The sequence below is a fragment of the Ornithodoros turicata genome, chromosome 7 (assembly GCF_037126465.1).
Source record: "Ornithodoros turicata isolate Travis chromosome 7, ASM3712646v1, whole genome shotgun sequence".
NCBI lineage: Eukaryota > Metazoa > Arthropoda > Arachnida > Ixodida > Argasidae > Ornithodoros > Ornithodoros turicata.
In genome coordinates this window covers 28457606-28474257 of record NC_088207.1, presented here as the reverse complement: position 1 = coordinate 28474257, position 16652 = coordinate 28457606, and the positions used below count along the sequence as shown (strand labels likewise).

The following is a 16652-nucleotide window of genomic DNA, read 5'->3' as shown; positions in this document are numbered from 1 at the left end:
GATTTCTGTGTACAGCTAATATGAACATAGTTTCCAGGAATGTTACTCACGCTTGCAACTTCCAGGTCATGATAAGCGTACAAGAACTATGCTTCTTCCATTTACTGTATACTGCTTACTTATATGCTTCAGTTTGATAGTTCGTTTTAGTTTTAGTCCTTCAATTAATTTTAGTTTGCTTCATTGAGGTTTATTTCATAAATTTATCTACATGATACGGTAAAAAATTGAATAATTCGGGTCCTGCGGTACCCGAATTAGTACCGTAAATTATTGTCGTTTCAGTTTCTGTTCCAGGTATTCTAACTGTGCGATATCCGTTTCTGTTTCTGTTACCGTTACCTGCTATATTTCCGGTATAGTTTCCGTTTCTGATACCTTTCCCTGTTAATGGGAACTACCCTCCATTGCACAAAAGGGAGAATAAAGATGTTCACATATGCATCATGTACACACGTTGGATCCTCCTGCGCATACGTAGTTCCTGAGCTGTCGTTGGAGAAAAGTGCACGTCTATGATACTTTACATCAGCAGCTGCAGCCGAGTTACACGCCATACACACGGCTCTTACCCGCATTGCGTCCTGCTCACCTCCCAAGCTCTGGTCGATTTACAGCGACTCCCAAAGTGCGCTACAAGCATTGGATCAGTTTACAGGAATAGGCTCCCTGGCACGACATCTTGAGTGCGTACACTTGATCAGTCGCACTGAGACATGACATCCAGTTACAGTGGGTCCCTGGCCACTGCGGTGTACCCGGGAACGAGACAGCAGACGCAGCCGCAAGACGAGCTCACACGAGAACCGGGGTCCGGACCCCCATGCTACGCATACATTACTAAAGGTGACGCAAAGAGAACCATTGGTGCCCTTATGGTAAGTATATGTTATGACCACACTGGCGAAGAAGCACTCCACATGCTTCACTCTTGCACAGAGTTGATCTTGAGCTCAAATTTTGAATGCCACCAGAGCTGCCTCGGTCACATGCATTCGTCATCTATCGGCTGTGCCTCAATGTTCCCGACAACGGCCGTCTACTGTTTAAGCTCGGAAAGGTTCCCTCGCCGAATTGTAGCGAATCCGACGTCACAGAAGACGCTGCACAAGTCATTCAAGACTGCGCTAAATACTGAGATCATCGCCGTATCTTAGAATCATCGCTGGCCCATCGGCATAACCGCCCTTTCAGCGCAGAAAAAGTTCTCGGATGCCGGCCTGTGGGTCACCAAGTACCGGCCATACACGCGATCACGGAATTTTTCAAATCATGTGACCTTCTCGACACCCTCTGATGTCTCCGTGTTTCTCGGCTACTGTCCTAAGGACAGAGTGCATTGTGCAGTGTGACGAGGGCCATTAGTGTATTTAGTCTACGTTCATTTCAACTCTTATTTCATTTACTGGACTCATTCACAAGGTGGACCCTGCTTTTTTGTGTGTAGTTTTTCTTCTTTTTTAATGCCTCTTGCTCATCTTAAGGTTAGTTTTTCTATTTCCTTTTCTTTTCACAAGTACTGGAGTTGCCTGACCCGACTGTGTCGGGTCTCACATCTCCATATTTTTAATATCCCAATCAATCAATCAATCAGTCAATCCCTTTTAGCATGTAGCTTGATGAAAAGCTTGCTTGCAATAAAGCGATCACGTGTCTACGCGTGGTTAAAGATATGCCCTGGTAATCATCGTGAAGTGTAAGGCTTCAACCTACTTTGTAATTGGTAAAAGAAAAAAAAATGTAACAATTCTTGTCTCAGAACCTTCTCCTTTATTCTATTCTACCTACTCCTCTTCTTCCTCGTCTCTCCCGGGTGGCTACATGGGCCGGGGGGTCACGGGTTCATCCCTCCTGGGATGGTATCTAAACACATTGGCAATAGTGGCAAGTCTAAACTGTCCGTTGGTGTGTGTGTACCCAATCGTTTTAAGTATGCCCTGTTTATGGGTTGTCTGGACAACAGGAACAGGACCATGTAAGACTGATTGTGGTCTGGGAAGTCCAGTGCGCACAAACACAAGGTCACCTATTTGAATGTCAGGGACACTGGCACTGTGGCGACGGTCGAAGTAGTGCTTCATCCGTCTCCTGTACTTCGCTTCTTGCACGGATGTGTTCCTTGCTTCTTTCAACTGAAGTGCGTCAGCTATTCCGAGCTCCTTGTCAGCCTCCAAAAAATAGTGTAACTTTCTTTATCCTGTTCCTTTGGGCACGGAGCTACATGACTGTAATCCACGATGGAAGCAACTATCGATTTTGATTTTGCCTGGCTTGTAGCCTACAACTGTAGTACTCGCCCTTTGCACCAACCCGAGCCCGCGACAGAAGTTTTTCGAAATTCGGGATGTTCCGCAGGGCATCTATGCACGTCCCACTCAAGAGTCCAACAAGGGATCTGCGATGGAGACGGCGTGACATATCGACCAATGCCTTTCAGAATGCCTCCCCTTACGAGTGCTGGTATCGACATATCGTCAATGGCGGAAACACGGCTATAAGACTGACTCGGGGCATAGGGAAACAAGTGGCATATGCAGAATGTACAGAAGAGCCCTTGGGGCAGAAGTTCTTCTAAGACAGTGGGCTTTGTCAATCGCAAGGAACTTGTTGGTGTTCTCGTGGTGGAAACGTTTGTATTGAATAGAGCTGCAACACAACAGAAATTTCGTTGCAGATAACTTGGTTTTCGAGCTGACATTGCCGTATCTGCTCTACGAAGCATGATGATTTTTTTCTAGTTGTCATACAAGAGAGGGTGTCCTTATCGATGGTAGTGAGCATAGAGCGACGATATGTATGGGAAGCGCGATGTCTTTCAATGAGCCCATGAAGGGCGAGTGGACGAGGCAGACGGCGTGAGTTATTTCAAAGTGTCTCTATGTATACTTGACGACGTTTTACCATACCGAAATTGTTGCACGTATGTGCGTGTGCGTGACGGCACGATTCCGTGGTAGACCGACAGCCAATCGTGGCCACAGGCTTTTCGCGTACGAAATCGTCTTGGGTCGGTGATTGGATGAAACGGACAACACCGTGACCTTATATGTCCACGCTTTGAAGCAGGGGAAAGAATTATCGAGCAGTTCCAGTTTAGGTGGGGTATAGTCGGTCTTTAGGTAGTGGCAGCGCGATTTGTCGCGACTTCATCTCGTCTCAGGCCGTAAAGGTGCAAAGCGCATATATAGTGCTGGCAGTCGGACACAAAATTGAATTGAAGGAGGTGTGAGAGGCAACGCGATTTTAGAGACACTTCGGCTCTCCTATAAATATGCCTTAACGCATACTTGACGCGCAATGCGCACGTAACAACGTCAAAAAAATCAACTTTACGCTTCATGTACATCAAATGAACAAAGTGAATAATGCACATCGTCTCATGAAAGAATTCCACTGGTCGTCGTAGTGCAGAAAAGCCTACATTGGTCGTTTCGCGGGGTCTTTCCAGGGCTTCCTACACTGACGTGACGTAGTGCCAGTGTAGCTCTAACTATACCGAAAATATTGTCGGTGTAGACCGGCACATGCTACACTGGGGGCCATGAAAACGACTCTTAGAGCTGTTAGAATTCGGGAACGAAGAAAAATAGCACGATTAATGTTCCTACATAATTGTTTGTCTGGAAAATTCAAATTGAAATTACCAGACTGTATAAAACCGCTGACGGCAAGGCGGACACGACATAGACAGAGCGATCGTTTACTGTCCCCAATATTTGCTAAAACGAATTGCTTTAAATGGAGTTTCTTCCCCAGAACAGTTGAGGACTGGAATTCTCTCCCACCCGATGCTTTCCAGTCTCCAAACTTTGTCAAAGAGCTGGAAAGAATTATTTCTTGATGTTATGTGTTGTTACGGTTTTGTTTCCGTGTTCTCTATAGTAGTTGTGTGCTCTTGTAGATCACACATATTTGTTGAAAGAGCCCCTCCTGCTAGGGCTTCTATGCTCGCAGTATGTTAAAAAAATAAAAAACGGCTGTTAGAATTCGCCATGATGGCGAATAATCTCGGATTCTCAGTGCGAAATGCATCTGCACAGACGCCGAAGCCATGGCACTCTCAATAACCGCTTGTACACGCTCCGCAAGTCCGCGAGGCCAATGCGCATGACGTCACGGTGACGTTTCTAGGGCGCTTCTGATTGGCCGGAGGAATCATGTGGGCGCTCCATAAACGTAAACAAAGAAGCACTAGGTGCACAATGTGCCTCTATAAGGAGGGCTAGAACGGCTCTGATTTCTGTATGAGATATTCAGTTTTTCGTTCGAGATGGTCTTGGTTCATCGACGAAAGACAAGCAGAAGCTTAACACAATATATGTGCTGAAGTTTGAACTGTTCGGCTATTGTAAAAGTTCGTTCGTGTGAGCATCCTACAAACATTGTTCCGGTTGTGTGCAGATCAGGGTCCCATGGAGTAGACAAATATCCAGGGCGAACTGCGGGTGCCCTCATACTTGTTGCAAATGTAGTCACATGGCAGATACAATGCTCTACGCTTACCGTGAAAGGCGCGTCGTAGACAACCGTGCCTCAGTGTACGAACTAACTGCATCTTACACTGTGATGCGACAGGAGCCTGATACTGTGCCAATACGCAGCGGAATGGACAATGATGAGCCTTCTTTCTGGTATAGTGAGAGACTCCACTGTTATTAGGCGTTAGCACTTCTTCGGGACCACTCAAAACACGCGAAACAACACATTAAACTGTGACCTGCCGGGTTGCTCTTCTTTGTTTCCTCCACGAATGCACAGGTAGTTCACCATGTTTGAACTGTTTCCCCAAACCCACCATAAAATACAGCACAACACCCAAGCACACAACCGCTCCCTTAGCCCTCTCAAAGAATGCTGTTTGGATCGATTTGGCGGTTTCACACAACTTGGGTGTCTGTTACACGCCAGCAGCAACAGTTAATCGCGTTCTCCCACCGTCAAAGCATCCGTGTGTGTTTCCCAAGTGACACTCCGTCCAAGTGCGACGAAGTACAGTCATAGGTTCAGCAGGTATGAAACACCGTATCGCCGAACAAAACGGAAACACACGGAACGTATGGCGCATTCCCTCCTGTTTACCTTTCTGCCGTTCGCACGGGGAGCCCGGCGAATGGGAGAGCGCCACGTTTCCGCGCGTGTCAGGTTACACCCTCGCCCTCTTCTGCTGCGCAGAAACCTACTTGAGGACGGCGAGCGTGGCGCCATCTAGAATCGGGAAAATCGTGAATCGGAGTTGCTCCCCGACTGGTATGGCCTCTTAAAGGCACCGTAAAGCGGTAGAGGTGCAATCTCAGAAAATTTATCTATTCCATAGCATGAGCCCTTGTTACCCTTACGTTACAGTTTTCGTCCTAATTGCACTAATGTTTTTTTTTTTTTTGAAAATTAAAATTCAAAATTGCGGGCAACACTGTGGAGAAGTGGTCACCAGCTGCGCATCGCTCGTCAAGTATGGCGGCAAGACTACGTTGCATGCGGACAACACTGGGTCTAAAACGAAATAAATTGGCTGCGTGCCGGCTACGTAGCCATCAGGAGGAGCAAATTAGCCGGGAACATACATACACTGTTGTTTGATGAACTGGGCATTATTTCCTACGTGACGACCCAGTGCCGTTTTACCGCAATTTTGAAAATTACGAATATTAAATGTTCTCAGTCACATGTATTGTTGTTGTAACTTGTAACTCAGCCACATGTATTGTATTGTAACTTGTTGTGCTCGGCTTACAAGCAACAAGTTGTTAATCTACGCTCTCAATATAAACTGCCTGTCTGCTGGTGTACGGTAACCACAGAAGAGCAACGTTCACGTTTGAGACCGAATACGTCTTATACTCCTGTCACAGGGCAAACTGAGTGTCATACCCAGCGAATGACATTCGCACTGAATGACATTCGTTCCGTGTCACACGGTGAAACCAACTGGCGACACATGCGAATGATTTCGGGGAACTCGTTCTCTTTTCCCTGTTTCACCGACTGCGTGCCCTCGTCGGGAGAGAGGTAGCGAAAACAACAACGAAACCGCTCGAAGAAATCAAAGACGAATGAAAAGGTTTACTCCAATATTTTATAACGAATTTAATAACATCTGACACGAAGAAAGGAAGGCTTAACACTGTTTTTTCGGAGAAATGCCCCGTTTCCCAGTCGCCATGGTTGCGAAGTGTGGTGGTGTGGTGCGGACAGGCTCCTTACTTACCTTTGCTTGTGATGCCTAGCCAACTAAGCGCGGTCGAAAACGCAACGATTTTGTGAAATAATACAACGTTTCCCTAGTTTCGACAGAAAGTAACAACGAAAATAACAATTATATATATAAAAAACAAATGTGGACTGCATTTCGTCAGGAAATGAAAATATAACTAACGTACGGCTTGGGATAATATTTTACGGAACACGACACTGTCGGATTTCTTCAACGGAGCAGGCCCCCTGCTAGCTACTAGGAATAGATATAATAAGAAATGGGTGTCCGACTACTCTATTCATCTCTTCGTATGTGTGTCTGCTCCTGTTTGCAGTTAGGGTGTCGCTCCAATGGAGAAATGCGGCACCATGGTGTTCGGTAAACTTTTGTCCCAAGCTGTACCTGTATAATGCTTCATATGTTCGGCCCTGGTGTCTTAATTATCGACAGCGATATCTTCGCTCGGTTTCTTCGGGTGGCTCGATGTACTATAAACGAGTGAGATTCGGTGTGAATGTCATTCGCTGGGAATGTCATTTAATTTGCCGTGTGACATGGGTATTAGTCCAATACGGAACCACACATATGTTCAAATTTTGTCGAACACCGATAATATATCACACGCATCTATTTTGTTACCATTCGCAGAGACGCGCAGCATAAGCAACCAGTTTGGGCTTGTATTTGGCTTGGATATATTTGCGCTTGCTGTGGATATCCAATGGGTCTGGTCAGTAAAGAATTTCGAAAGAAGATTGGCTTTGAGGCGCGTCACGTGTGCTACTTGCACACTTCCGCAGCGAGCTGAGACGGACAGCGAGTGCTGCACGCACACACACACACACGCACAAAAGAAATACATAGAACACACGTAAAAAATTAAATGATTTTGCTATCCAATTTGGTGTACACAACCATTACGAAGGGCTCTCAAACGACGGAGCGCCGCGTACGCATATAGCTTGAAAAATTCTAGGCTCCATTTCAGCAGTCGATTTATCGATGTTTGATAACTGTGCATTATAATACAATGAAGGAAGCGTAGTATTGATTTTATCGATTTTTTTCTTCCGAGTAGGCCACTTCTTCAATATTTTATGCTGGCAGCAGACGCGTGGAGGGCTGTTCCGTTGGAAGCAGAATATTCAGCACGAGTAGCAGCGATGTAGATACGTCGCTATCAATCATGCTCTCTGTCAGCGCGAGTGGTATTTTCGGGCATGTAGAGGTACAGCCAATCGAAGGAAAGCAATACAGTGTATGGGAAGAATATTCCTAACAGGTAGTTACGACGGTCTATAGAGAGCGTAGCTCGCCAACTGGAAGATGGGGCCAAGACAACGCTAGTCTTCTATAGCGCATTCGAACTAGCCAAGAGTGCAACACAAAACAGATGGGAACAGAACAAGTGCTTGTTTTGTTTTCAACAACATCACCAACTCGTTCGAAGTTCCGCCGAAGTTCCGCCGTTTTAGTATGCTAGCGCTTCTTGGACCTAGCATTCTCGGTAGCTCAGTCGGTAACGTGCTGGCTTACTGGGCTCAAGATCGCGGGTTCGATCCCGGCCGAGGGCGGTAGCAATGTGCGGGAGGTAAACATTGCTTCCAGCACCGTGCATCGGAGATTTCCGGCGCACAGGTGGTCTAAATTATCCGCAGTCCTACCCTTTGCGTCCTACATTGCGCAGACAAGCCTTGCGTGTAACATCACGGTATACCATTACCCTTATTTTCTTGGCTCTAGTAGTCTTCTCTCTGTAGCTAGTGGCACTGAGACTAATGATTCTCTGCGCAAGAGAAGACGAGTGACAAGATGGCGTATATGCAGTCCTGCTGGTGGATGAACTCCATAATGTAAAAGCCTGAGTTTGGTGTCGTCCCTCTGTGTGCCCAGACTCAGGTTTTTGCATTATGAAGAGAAGACGAGGAAGATTGTTTCGGAATCAATGGTGGCTTGTGCATTCCGTGTCTGGTGGTGGTGGTTACGGCGTGAACAGGTTGCCGTTAATGGTCTTGCGATTCCGCGTGTAAGGTTTTGTACAACTTGCCTTTTGGCCATTCATGTAAAGCATATCCTTCTAAGAGATTCTTCACATGGTTAAAAACACAGACGGTGACCCTACCACAATGAAATGTTTACGGAACGTTACCTCTAACGCTAGCTAAGGGAATATTGTTTTCAAGCGCAATACTATATTTCCGATAATTAACGTTAATCGACGGAGGCCGCGTGAATAATACTTTGAGCAGTGAGGAAGGGGAAACCCCCACGAAAGAAACCGCATCTATATGACCAGGTTTTCACATGTCATCCCCAGCTTCCGAAACGTTATTCACAGTAGAGTCCGCGTGTCGCCTCTTGGACCCATGCACAGTAAGCGGATTTGGTGACAATGATGAATGGAGAGAACGAACACAGAAAAAAGGAACAAGAAAAGCGTACTATGTCGCGACAAGGCGGGACTGGCCACCCCGAGCATCTGGACAATGTCCTGGCTCGTACTTTTCCGGATGTCTTTCCCGTAGGAACAACTTTACCTCAGGAACAGAACTGTACTTCTACTGAGCTTCTATTTACTTCGTGAGGTTCTGGAGCTACCATCATTCCTACTGCTTATATGTTGAAAAGAAAGTACGTTATTCTGTGAAACCCGTGCTTCGCCAATAATCCTGGTGGTTACCGTGGTACAGGGAGCCCCAATGAAGACTACTGAGGGATGCTAGCATGTTTTCTGTGGTGGGTAGTCCTCTTGGACTACCCAAATCTCAGAGCAAGAGGGTTAGCACGCCGCTCCCTCTCCTGTGCCACCATCATCTCTCTCCTCACTCTTTCACCCTCCCCTCTTCTCTCTCCCTTGGGTGCGCCGAGCCGCCACTTCGGAACAGGCTGACCGCACCCTCCCCCTACATCACCCCCCCCCCTTCCCTGTGCTACGCTAGTGAAAGTGGACCACGCCCTCCTTCACTGTGTTGCCCACGAACGGCAACGGTCCTGTTAGCGTTTGTTCACAGACGAGATTGCGCCAAATGCATTAAGTGTGACAGTGCTAGTATGTCTTTGGGCCAACTCGTCGTTACAGCGTTTGACCATCCGAGATGTTGGACATTTTCTTACAGATTTTCTTACGGATTACACTATCCTCTCAGTGTCATAATATGCCAATGCTGGTGCGTTGCATTTAAGTGGACCACACCGAGTTGATACTCCTGCTGCAGATGCATGCAGAGTAGCAGGTCCTAATGTTTTTGTGATAAACCTGTTTGCATAACATTTTTTTCACCCTTCCCCTCTGTCAAGTGCGCTTATTGTGTAGCGTATACACACCAGCTCCCGTGGCATAGTGGTTAAGATGATCGCTTTCCACACCGAGACTGCTGGGAGGTGACACGGTTTCGAATCCTGTCACCGCCTGTGTTGTCTGATGTTTTCCATGGGTTTTCCGAAGACTTTGCAGGCAAATGTCGGCCCAGGACGCACACTAACCCCCCTGTCCCCCAATCCTTCCTGCTGTCCTCTCTCCACCTGTCCACGTCTGTACGCTGCTCATAGCCACAGTTGCTTCGCAGCGCTAGCACGGAAAAAAATGTATAGCGTATACAGCACTGCAGAATATGAGAAAACAGCAATGAGGTTTGCTGTGGACAACATATTTGCAAGCTGTGGACAACACATTGTTCGCTCCTGTATGCAGTACACTCGCCGAAGAGTGGCCGACAAAGTAGACCATTCAGTGGCTTGGTCCTAAAAGGGTGCTACTTGATGTGTCACGTCATGAAAGCAATATTCATATAAGATCAATAGCTCCTGGCAGAGGCGCAATATTGATTTCAGATATGGGCAATCGGCCACAGGCGTATCCCATGTCGTACAACGAGCGATACATAGGAATACCGTGCGACGAAAATAATCCTGTGGGCTAGCATATCGCGTAAGCGGTATCAAGCAAGACCCTTATTAGAACATTATTTACAAAGCACCACGAACAGAACACAAAGATTTATAGTTGCTTCTCGGCGTTAACACGGAATTTAAAAACAAACAAACAAACAAACAAATATTTATACAAGCAGACGGTCGCAAATTTTATTTAAATCGCTTCTTGCCCGCATAACGTCTCGCTTAAGCACCGGGAATGTTCTTTTTAAGAACGACTCACCATACTTGGTTAATGTCGAAGTCGACATCAGAGTAGCTGTCGTCCCCCACAAGACGTCGGCTGAAGTATCTTTCAAAAGCCACCAGAACCGGATGCATGTCTGCCGTTCGATGCTGGCTTGGAGTTCTGGAAAAAAAGAAAAATCATCCAGTACATAACGGTGAGGGAAAACTTTCTTCACGTGAGCTTTTTCGACAGTTTTAGCTGGAAAGGACAGCATTATGAGTGTTTTCCTTTCGTGTTGAGAGTGTATACACTCTAAAAACAGAACTTCACCGTATAGCACGCTGTGCGCCAACCGTTGCCGCGAACGATAGTATTATAAGCCTCTGTTACAGGAATACGACAGGAGCGTATTGTATCGAGTTATCGCATCTCCTCGCACCTATCCCGACCGGTGGATTGGCTGATGTGGATCAGTCGGAGAGGATTTGTCGCATTCATGTAAACTCGGCTATCCGAGAGATCAGGGAGGCGTACGCGTTTTTGTGTCAATTATGGTGTATCCAAATTGACACCAAAAAGGGGTACGCCCCCCTCTCTTTGCGAATCAGAAGCGATGACCCTATCGTTCGCATCGTGGCATTGGTTGGCGCACAGCGTGTGCAAAGTTATGTTTTTAGAGTGTGACGTCCGCTAGGGTGCGCTAGCTCATGCTGACGTCACCGAGAAACCGAAACCGGATGTGAACATGGCGTTTGTTTTTCGCTATCTAAAAACAACAAAAATAACGACTTTATTTTGTGATTACGATTGGAGAGTTTCAGGACTCTGCGCAGGATGCAACTTTGCATGTGCTATTTACACGCAACTTACAGTTGAATACAGTTCCAATCTCAAAATTAGTCTGCACCCCCAGATGGTTCCTTTAACCCAGCAGGCAAGGCCGGCGTTATAGATATGTGTTCGTGTGATATAACTATGGCTACTATACCTTACATGCTATTTATTAGAAATCGTTCTCACCTAAACATACCATCCGTTGCCACGTTCACGTCCGCCTTGCTCATGACCATGTGGTCTAGGTCCTCGATGAAGCTCCGGTACTGTCCGCTTTTGAAGCTGGGGTACAACTGTGGGGAAAAATTACAATTGAAATGAGTTCAAGAACGACAGCGTGTGTAAGCAGCGCAGGCTACACAGTGTCTGCGATATAACGATAACGATGTCTCTCGTGTTATTAAGGGGTCCCTTAGATAAGCTCTCTAGTAATACCGCACCAAACAGCGCATTTGAGGGAAACCATGAAGAAAATGTATTCGGCGTTATACACGATACCACACGATGTCATTCATTATTCTGCGTTAGGTATGCATGTACAGTACCAATATCACATATCTATTTTGATTATATTGATCTATCTATTGATATGTATCAAAATTGATATTTAAATATGAACCTGGCACAGTTGGGAAGGTACGCGGAGATACCTAGGTATTTCGGTTGTGAACGCGCCCGTACTTAGCACGTAGATAGATTAGGTGAAGTAATGACATTCGGAATGCTCAACTGAGGTTACCGTGTAATGTTAAAGCGCGTAGCTAACTTAATTCCCCGTAGCATGCAGACTGAGGTCAGTGTAGCAATTATTTTTCAAAACGAATTTTTCATTTTATTATACACGCTTGCGTTTACACCATGAGCAGGAGTCAGCCGACAATGGTTCCAGCACTGTATTGGGCAATTTCATTACGTCGATGCGACCTGTCCTTCGGGGACGATGAGGACACGATCTTACCTTCACTGGGATTGGGGAAATATACAATGACCGCCAGTTTGGAAGAACGTTTAAGCATCTTAACATGGATACTATAGGCGAGTTTGCGTTCTGATATTGGCAAACGTAATTTGGAAGCTAATACGTTCTCGTTCTTAGTGCTTCCAATAGTCATTGTTCCCTTTATACCTCGTGTTCTATGGACATGAATGTGTTAAGTTAGTGTTGTACCTAGTTTAATTTAAATATGCTCTGTTTTGTACTAACCTGTGTGTTTCGTTTAAGCCTTCAGTTAGTTCAATTTCAACCTTCAGTTTCCTTCAGTTTCAACTGCATCCGAGAAGTAACTGCAGATGGTTACATTTCATTACGAATGAAGTTCTTTCACCTTTCTTATTTTTAAATTCGCTTATCAGTAACTCATAATTACTTTTGTAGTACCCTATGTACACCTGCGTGATACGAGATTCTTCGGCACAAATCTCTTCCGGAATATAAAAAAGAGAGCTTCACTGCATAACACTCTCGATTTCAGTCATAGCAGATAACTATACCGTCATCAGTCTTGATTTCAATCATAGCAGATAACTATACCGTCATCACTCTTGATTTCAATCATAGCAGATAACTATACCGACATCACTCTTGATTTGAAGACAGGGGGCCATATCAGTTTTTCTGTAACCCCGTAACGTGATTTCAGTGTGTCAGAAAGACGCGATGCCCATTTCAAGAATATGCAGAGAACGATTACGCTCGGAATCATGCATCTAGGAACTGGTCGTACGGTAGGGTTCCGTTTTTTGAAGTGCGCAACGTATGGCTGCCTACTCACTGAGAATTAGGCGCAGGGGAAGATGTCGAAGGACGAATACCATTGCGTAGCACTTTCCCAAATCCGAATTCTCAGCGAAAAGGTTTCTTTCGTTTTCAATCCTGTGAGCACCAAATGAAAGCGCGCTTTTCTGACGTGCTTCCACTCTTTTGAAAACTCTGCAAGAGCGAAGACCTTGTAGCGCTCTATGTACAACCTTCACTGAATAATGTCCGCAGCAGAATTTGTACGCCATCTGTTTGCTGGACTTCATCAAAAGAGGCAATGGAGAACTTAAACGGTGGAGAATATTTGAAGCACGCATTAGGTATTGCAAGAAGGAATATGCGCATACAGACGGGACAAAGGAGAGGAAGCACGCACACCAAGCGCTACTTACAACTAAACTTTAATTATAGGAAAACCTCACACAATCACCTGCGCAACCGCATTGCCATCCCACCATTCCAAAATAACAAGTACAAGTTTTTTCACGTGCCTAAAACTGTCATTTTGACGGTCTTACCTGACATACTTGTACTTGTTATTTTGATATGGTGTGATGGCAATGCTGCGGGTTTTACTAGGATTAAAGTTTAGCTTTTGCAGTTATGTACCAACTAGCCCAACTTTCTGCACTTCCCATTAGGTAGTAGGACACGTTTTGATGTCATCAAATGATCTGACAACTTCGTCGTCATGAAATGTGGGAACCGAGTGAGAACCCAGAGGAGGGAGAAGAGGGAAGGGTGAAAGAGGGAGAGGAGAGGTGATGGTGAAAGAGGGAGAGGGAGGGGCGTGCTAATTCTCTTGCTTTGGTACCTGGGTAGTCCAAGGGGACTAACCACCACAGAAAACATGCGAGCATCCCTCAGTAGTCTTCATTGGGATGCTCCCTGTACCACGGTAACCGCCAAGATTATTGGCGAAGGATCAGGGCTGTTAACGGAGTATGGAATAAACGGGTGTTTTTATTCATGTGCCGTATGGTTTGTCGACTAACGAATATAATAATGCGTACGCCTCATTTGACATGCAAATTTCCCACTTGTGCCCTCATTTGACATGCAAATTTCCCCATGCGCAAATTTCCCACTTGTGTCCCCGGAGGCGAAAAGTAGACGCCGGTACTGGGGTGTGTGAATCCGCATATTTGAAGTCGAATCGAATATAGAATCGAATGGGGGGAAAATGCCCAATACCGAATCGAATAGTCGTGCAAAGTTTACAATATGCGCCTTTCGAACTAAAAGTGTGCAATTTCTAGCCTATAGCTTTAGTGTAATTTTTCTGGCATTAACTGTCACAAAAGACACACGCAATTTCGGGAGCCCCTACACTTCAATATTACATGATAGTGTTTCCTGCTTTTCAGGTGAGTACTTACTGGAGTAATTATCTTGATTTCAAAATTTCATGTCAGGCAGTGTCATGTTGCACAGATGAGGCTGTAACTGTTTCTGAACATTCATAGGTCACTTGTGAAGTAAAGAAATTGGCGTCCTGCCTTAGCTTTGCCGTGAACGTCCTTTAGCCTCATGGCTGGAGAAGTTGCGTTGCTGAAATTTTGAGCGTAAGGGACATCTTTAAGACACCCTTCTTGTCCCTTGGCTGTAGGTATTATTTAAGCGTCTCAACTGGGGGGGGGGGGGTCGAGGTAGCTTGCCGTTCTTGGCCGCACTCAAGTGGGCATCATCACGACTATAGCAAAAAAAAAAAAAAAAGGAAAGTGGGAGAGGGAGTTGCGGACTTCAAGGTGATGCATAGGCAGGGTGACTGATACTGATGGGACGGAGGCACACTGTAGGTGAGAGGTGCACTAGAGTGGTCTTTCCGCTAGGCGTCTGAACTAACTTAAAGGTAACCTCCCGGACAGCAAATCAAAATCCTCCTTTGGCACCGCTAAAGTGCACGTGGGAGGGACGCCGCCCCTTCCTCAGGCGACGTAAGCACAATAAACTTGGGCTAACGTTACCTTACGCTAAACAGCAATATGCCTGTGTTGGTCCTGCTACAGACTTGCACAAGTTACTCGGAAAAGGTGATTGGTTACCGTTACTATTACTGTGGTGACAGAAGTAATTTTTATCATTACAAATTACTGCACTCTAAAAACGGAACTTCACCGCATAGCACGCTCTGCTCCAACCATTGCCACAAACGATATAGGGTTGTCACTTCTCATTCGAACAAAAAGGGGGCGTACGCCTTTTTGTGTTAATTATCATGTATCCAAATTGATACAAAAAGGCGTACACCTCCTCTCTCTCTTCGAATCAGAGGCGATAACCCTATCATTACTGGCAATGATTGACGCTGAGCGTGCTATACGGTGAAGCTCTGTTTTTAGAGTGTGGGCTAAAATTGTAATCAAGTAACGGCTAAAAAGTAATGTGTTACTTTGATCGTTACTTTGGATAATAATAAGTCATATGGCTAATTAAAGCTCGTGAAACTACATATACCTTGACCCGCTTTCTGAGGTTGGAGTTCGTCACCTTTGAACAGGATAGGAGCTTTTGTTTATGTAAACACATTATGCATTTATGCAACAGATTGTTTTTGTCTTTTATCTCCATCCCCACAGACATTTCCGAAAAGCTGGAGCTATTACGATAAATGACGAGCTCCATATTTGAGTTACTTAAATTTACTTATCAACTAAGCAACGAGAGCTAGTCGACATGACAGTGTCGAAGAGGAAGGACAATCGCAACTACGAACTTAGTGTTCTGAGCAAACCTCTCTGTGTATCTCATTCCAAGGCGTTGACCCTTGAGGTCTTCACAATAGATCGCTCAGCTGCGCTATATTCTAACTTTGAAATTCCTACCTACTGTACATACGGCAGGCTATGGTAGGAAGGGATAAATGTGTCCCCAAGACAGTCAAAATGCACTTGGGGAATACTGTTAATGCTATTACAATGACCTCCGCTTGTTGTAGTGGAAAGCAAAGCAGATAGGGAAGGCTGTGATGGGGCCTGTGGGTTGGTTTTGTTTATTAATTTGCTTAGTCGAAACGTAATCGATTACCCAAAAATTGTAATCGAATTACTTAAAAAAATTACTTGCTCGCAAAACTAATCAATCGCTCAGAAAATTACTCCAAAAGTAATTGGTTACTAGCAACGCAATTACTTGTAACGCGTTATGTACAAGTCTGAACATGCAGCACTGGCAATTCCGTAAAGCACGCTTCACCTCATACAGGGAAGCATTAGGTGAAGCCCACTTTCGGGGAGGTGTCGTGGCGAATAGTCGAATATTCTGAAAACCGAATATTGGCTATTGAATTCGCGAATCGAATGATGATTGATATTCGATCCTTATTTGAGGACTCGAATATTCGCACACCCCTAGTTTGTAGTGATGTGAAATTGAGTCGGATCGCTGTCGAGGCCAGCGGCGGAAGCCAACTAAAGCGTCCGTAACTCTACCCATAGGAATTACCCTGACTGGAAGCGACTGCAACGCGTACGGTAACTTGTCGGCAGGGACACTCTAAGAACAAAGTGTATTTGTCTGAGTCTCTGCGTACAGTACGTTTTGTTTTCGTCGGGGGCAATCTCTGGACTCCTGCTCCTCTGTTGCCGAGTGATCTGCCTGCCGGTGTGGTACTCGGGGTCCTCGGGGGTGCAGAGCGTCCTGTGGCTCGACTGCATGGGGAACTTTACCGGCATTTGCCATACAGCATCTGAGGAAATCCCAGGGAAAACACCCAGACGTCACAGATGGTGCCGGGATTCGAACCCGAGTCGCCTCCAAGTGTC

At 45.6% G+C, this 16652-nt stretch overlaps 1 protein-coding gene across 1 annotated transcript in view; it reads right to left on the bottom strand.

The window, feature by feature from the left end:
• Window positions 1-16652, bottom strand: part of LOC135400747 (cadherin-like and PC-esterase domain-containing protein 1) — a 116612-nt gene that overhangs the window by 32044 nt on the left and 67916 nt on the right. Inside the window, exons 10-11 of the mRNA XM_064632638.1 lie at window positions 11316-11422; window positions 10350-10475 (exon numbers count right to left, since the gene is read on the bottom strand). Coding sequence (XP_064488708.1) covers window positions 10350-10475; window positions 11316-11422 — 233 coding nt within the window. The remainder of the gene's footprint in view (window positions 1-10349; window positions 10476-11315; window positions 11423-16652) is intronic.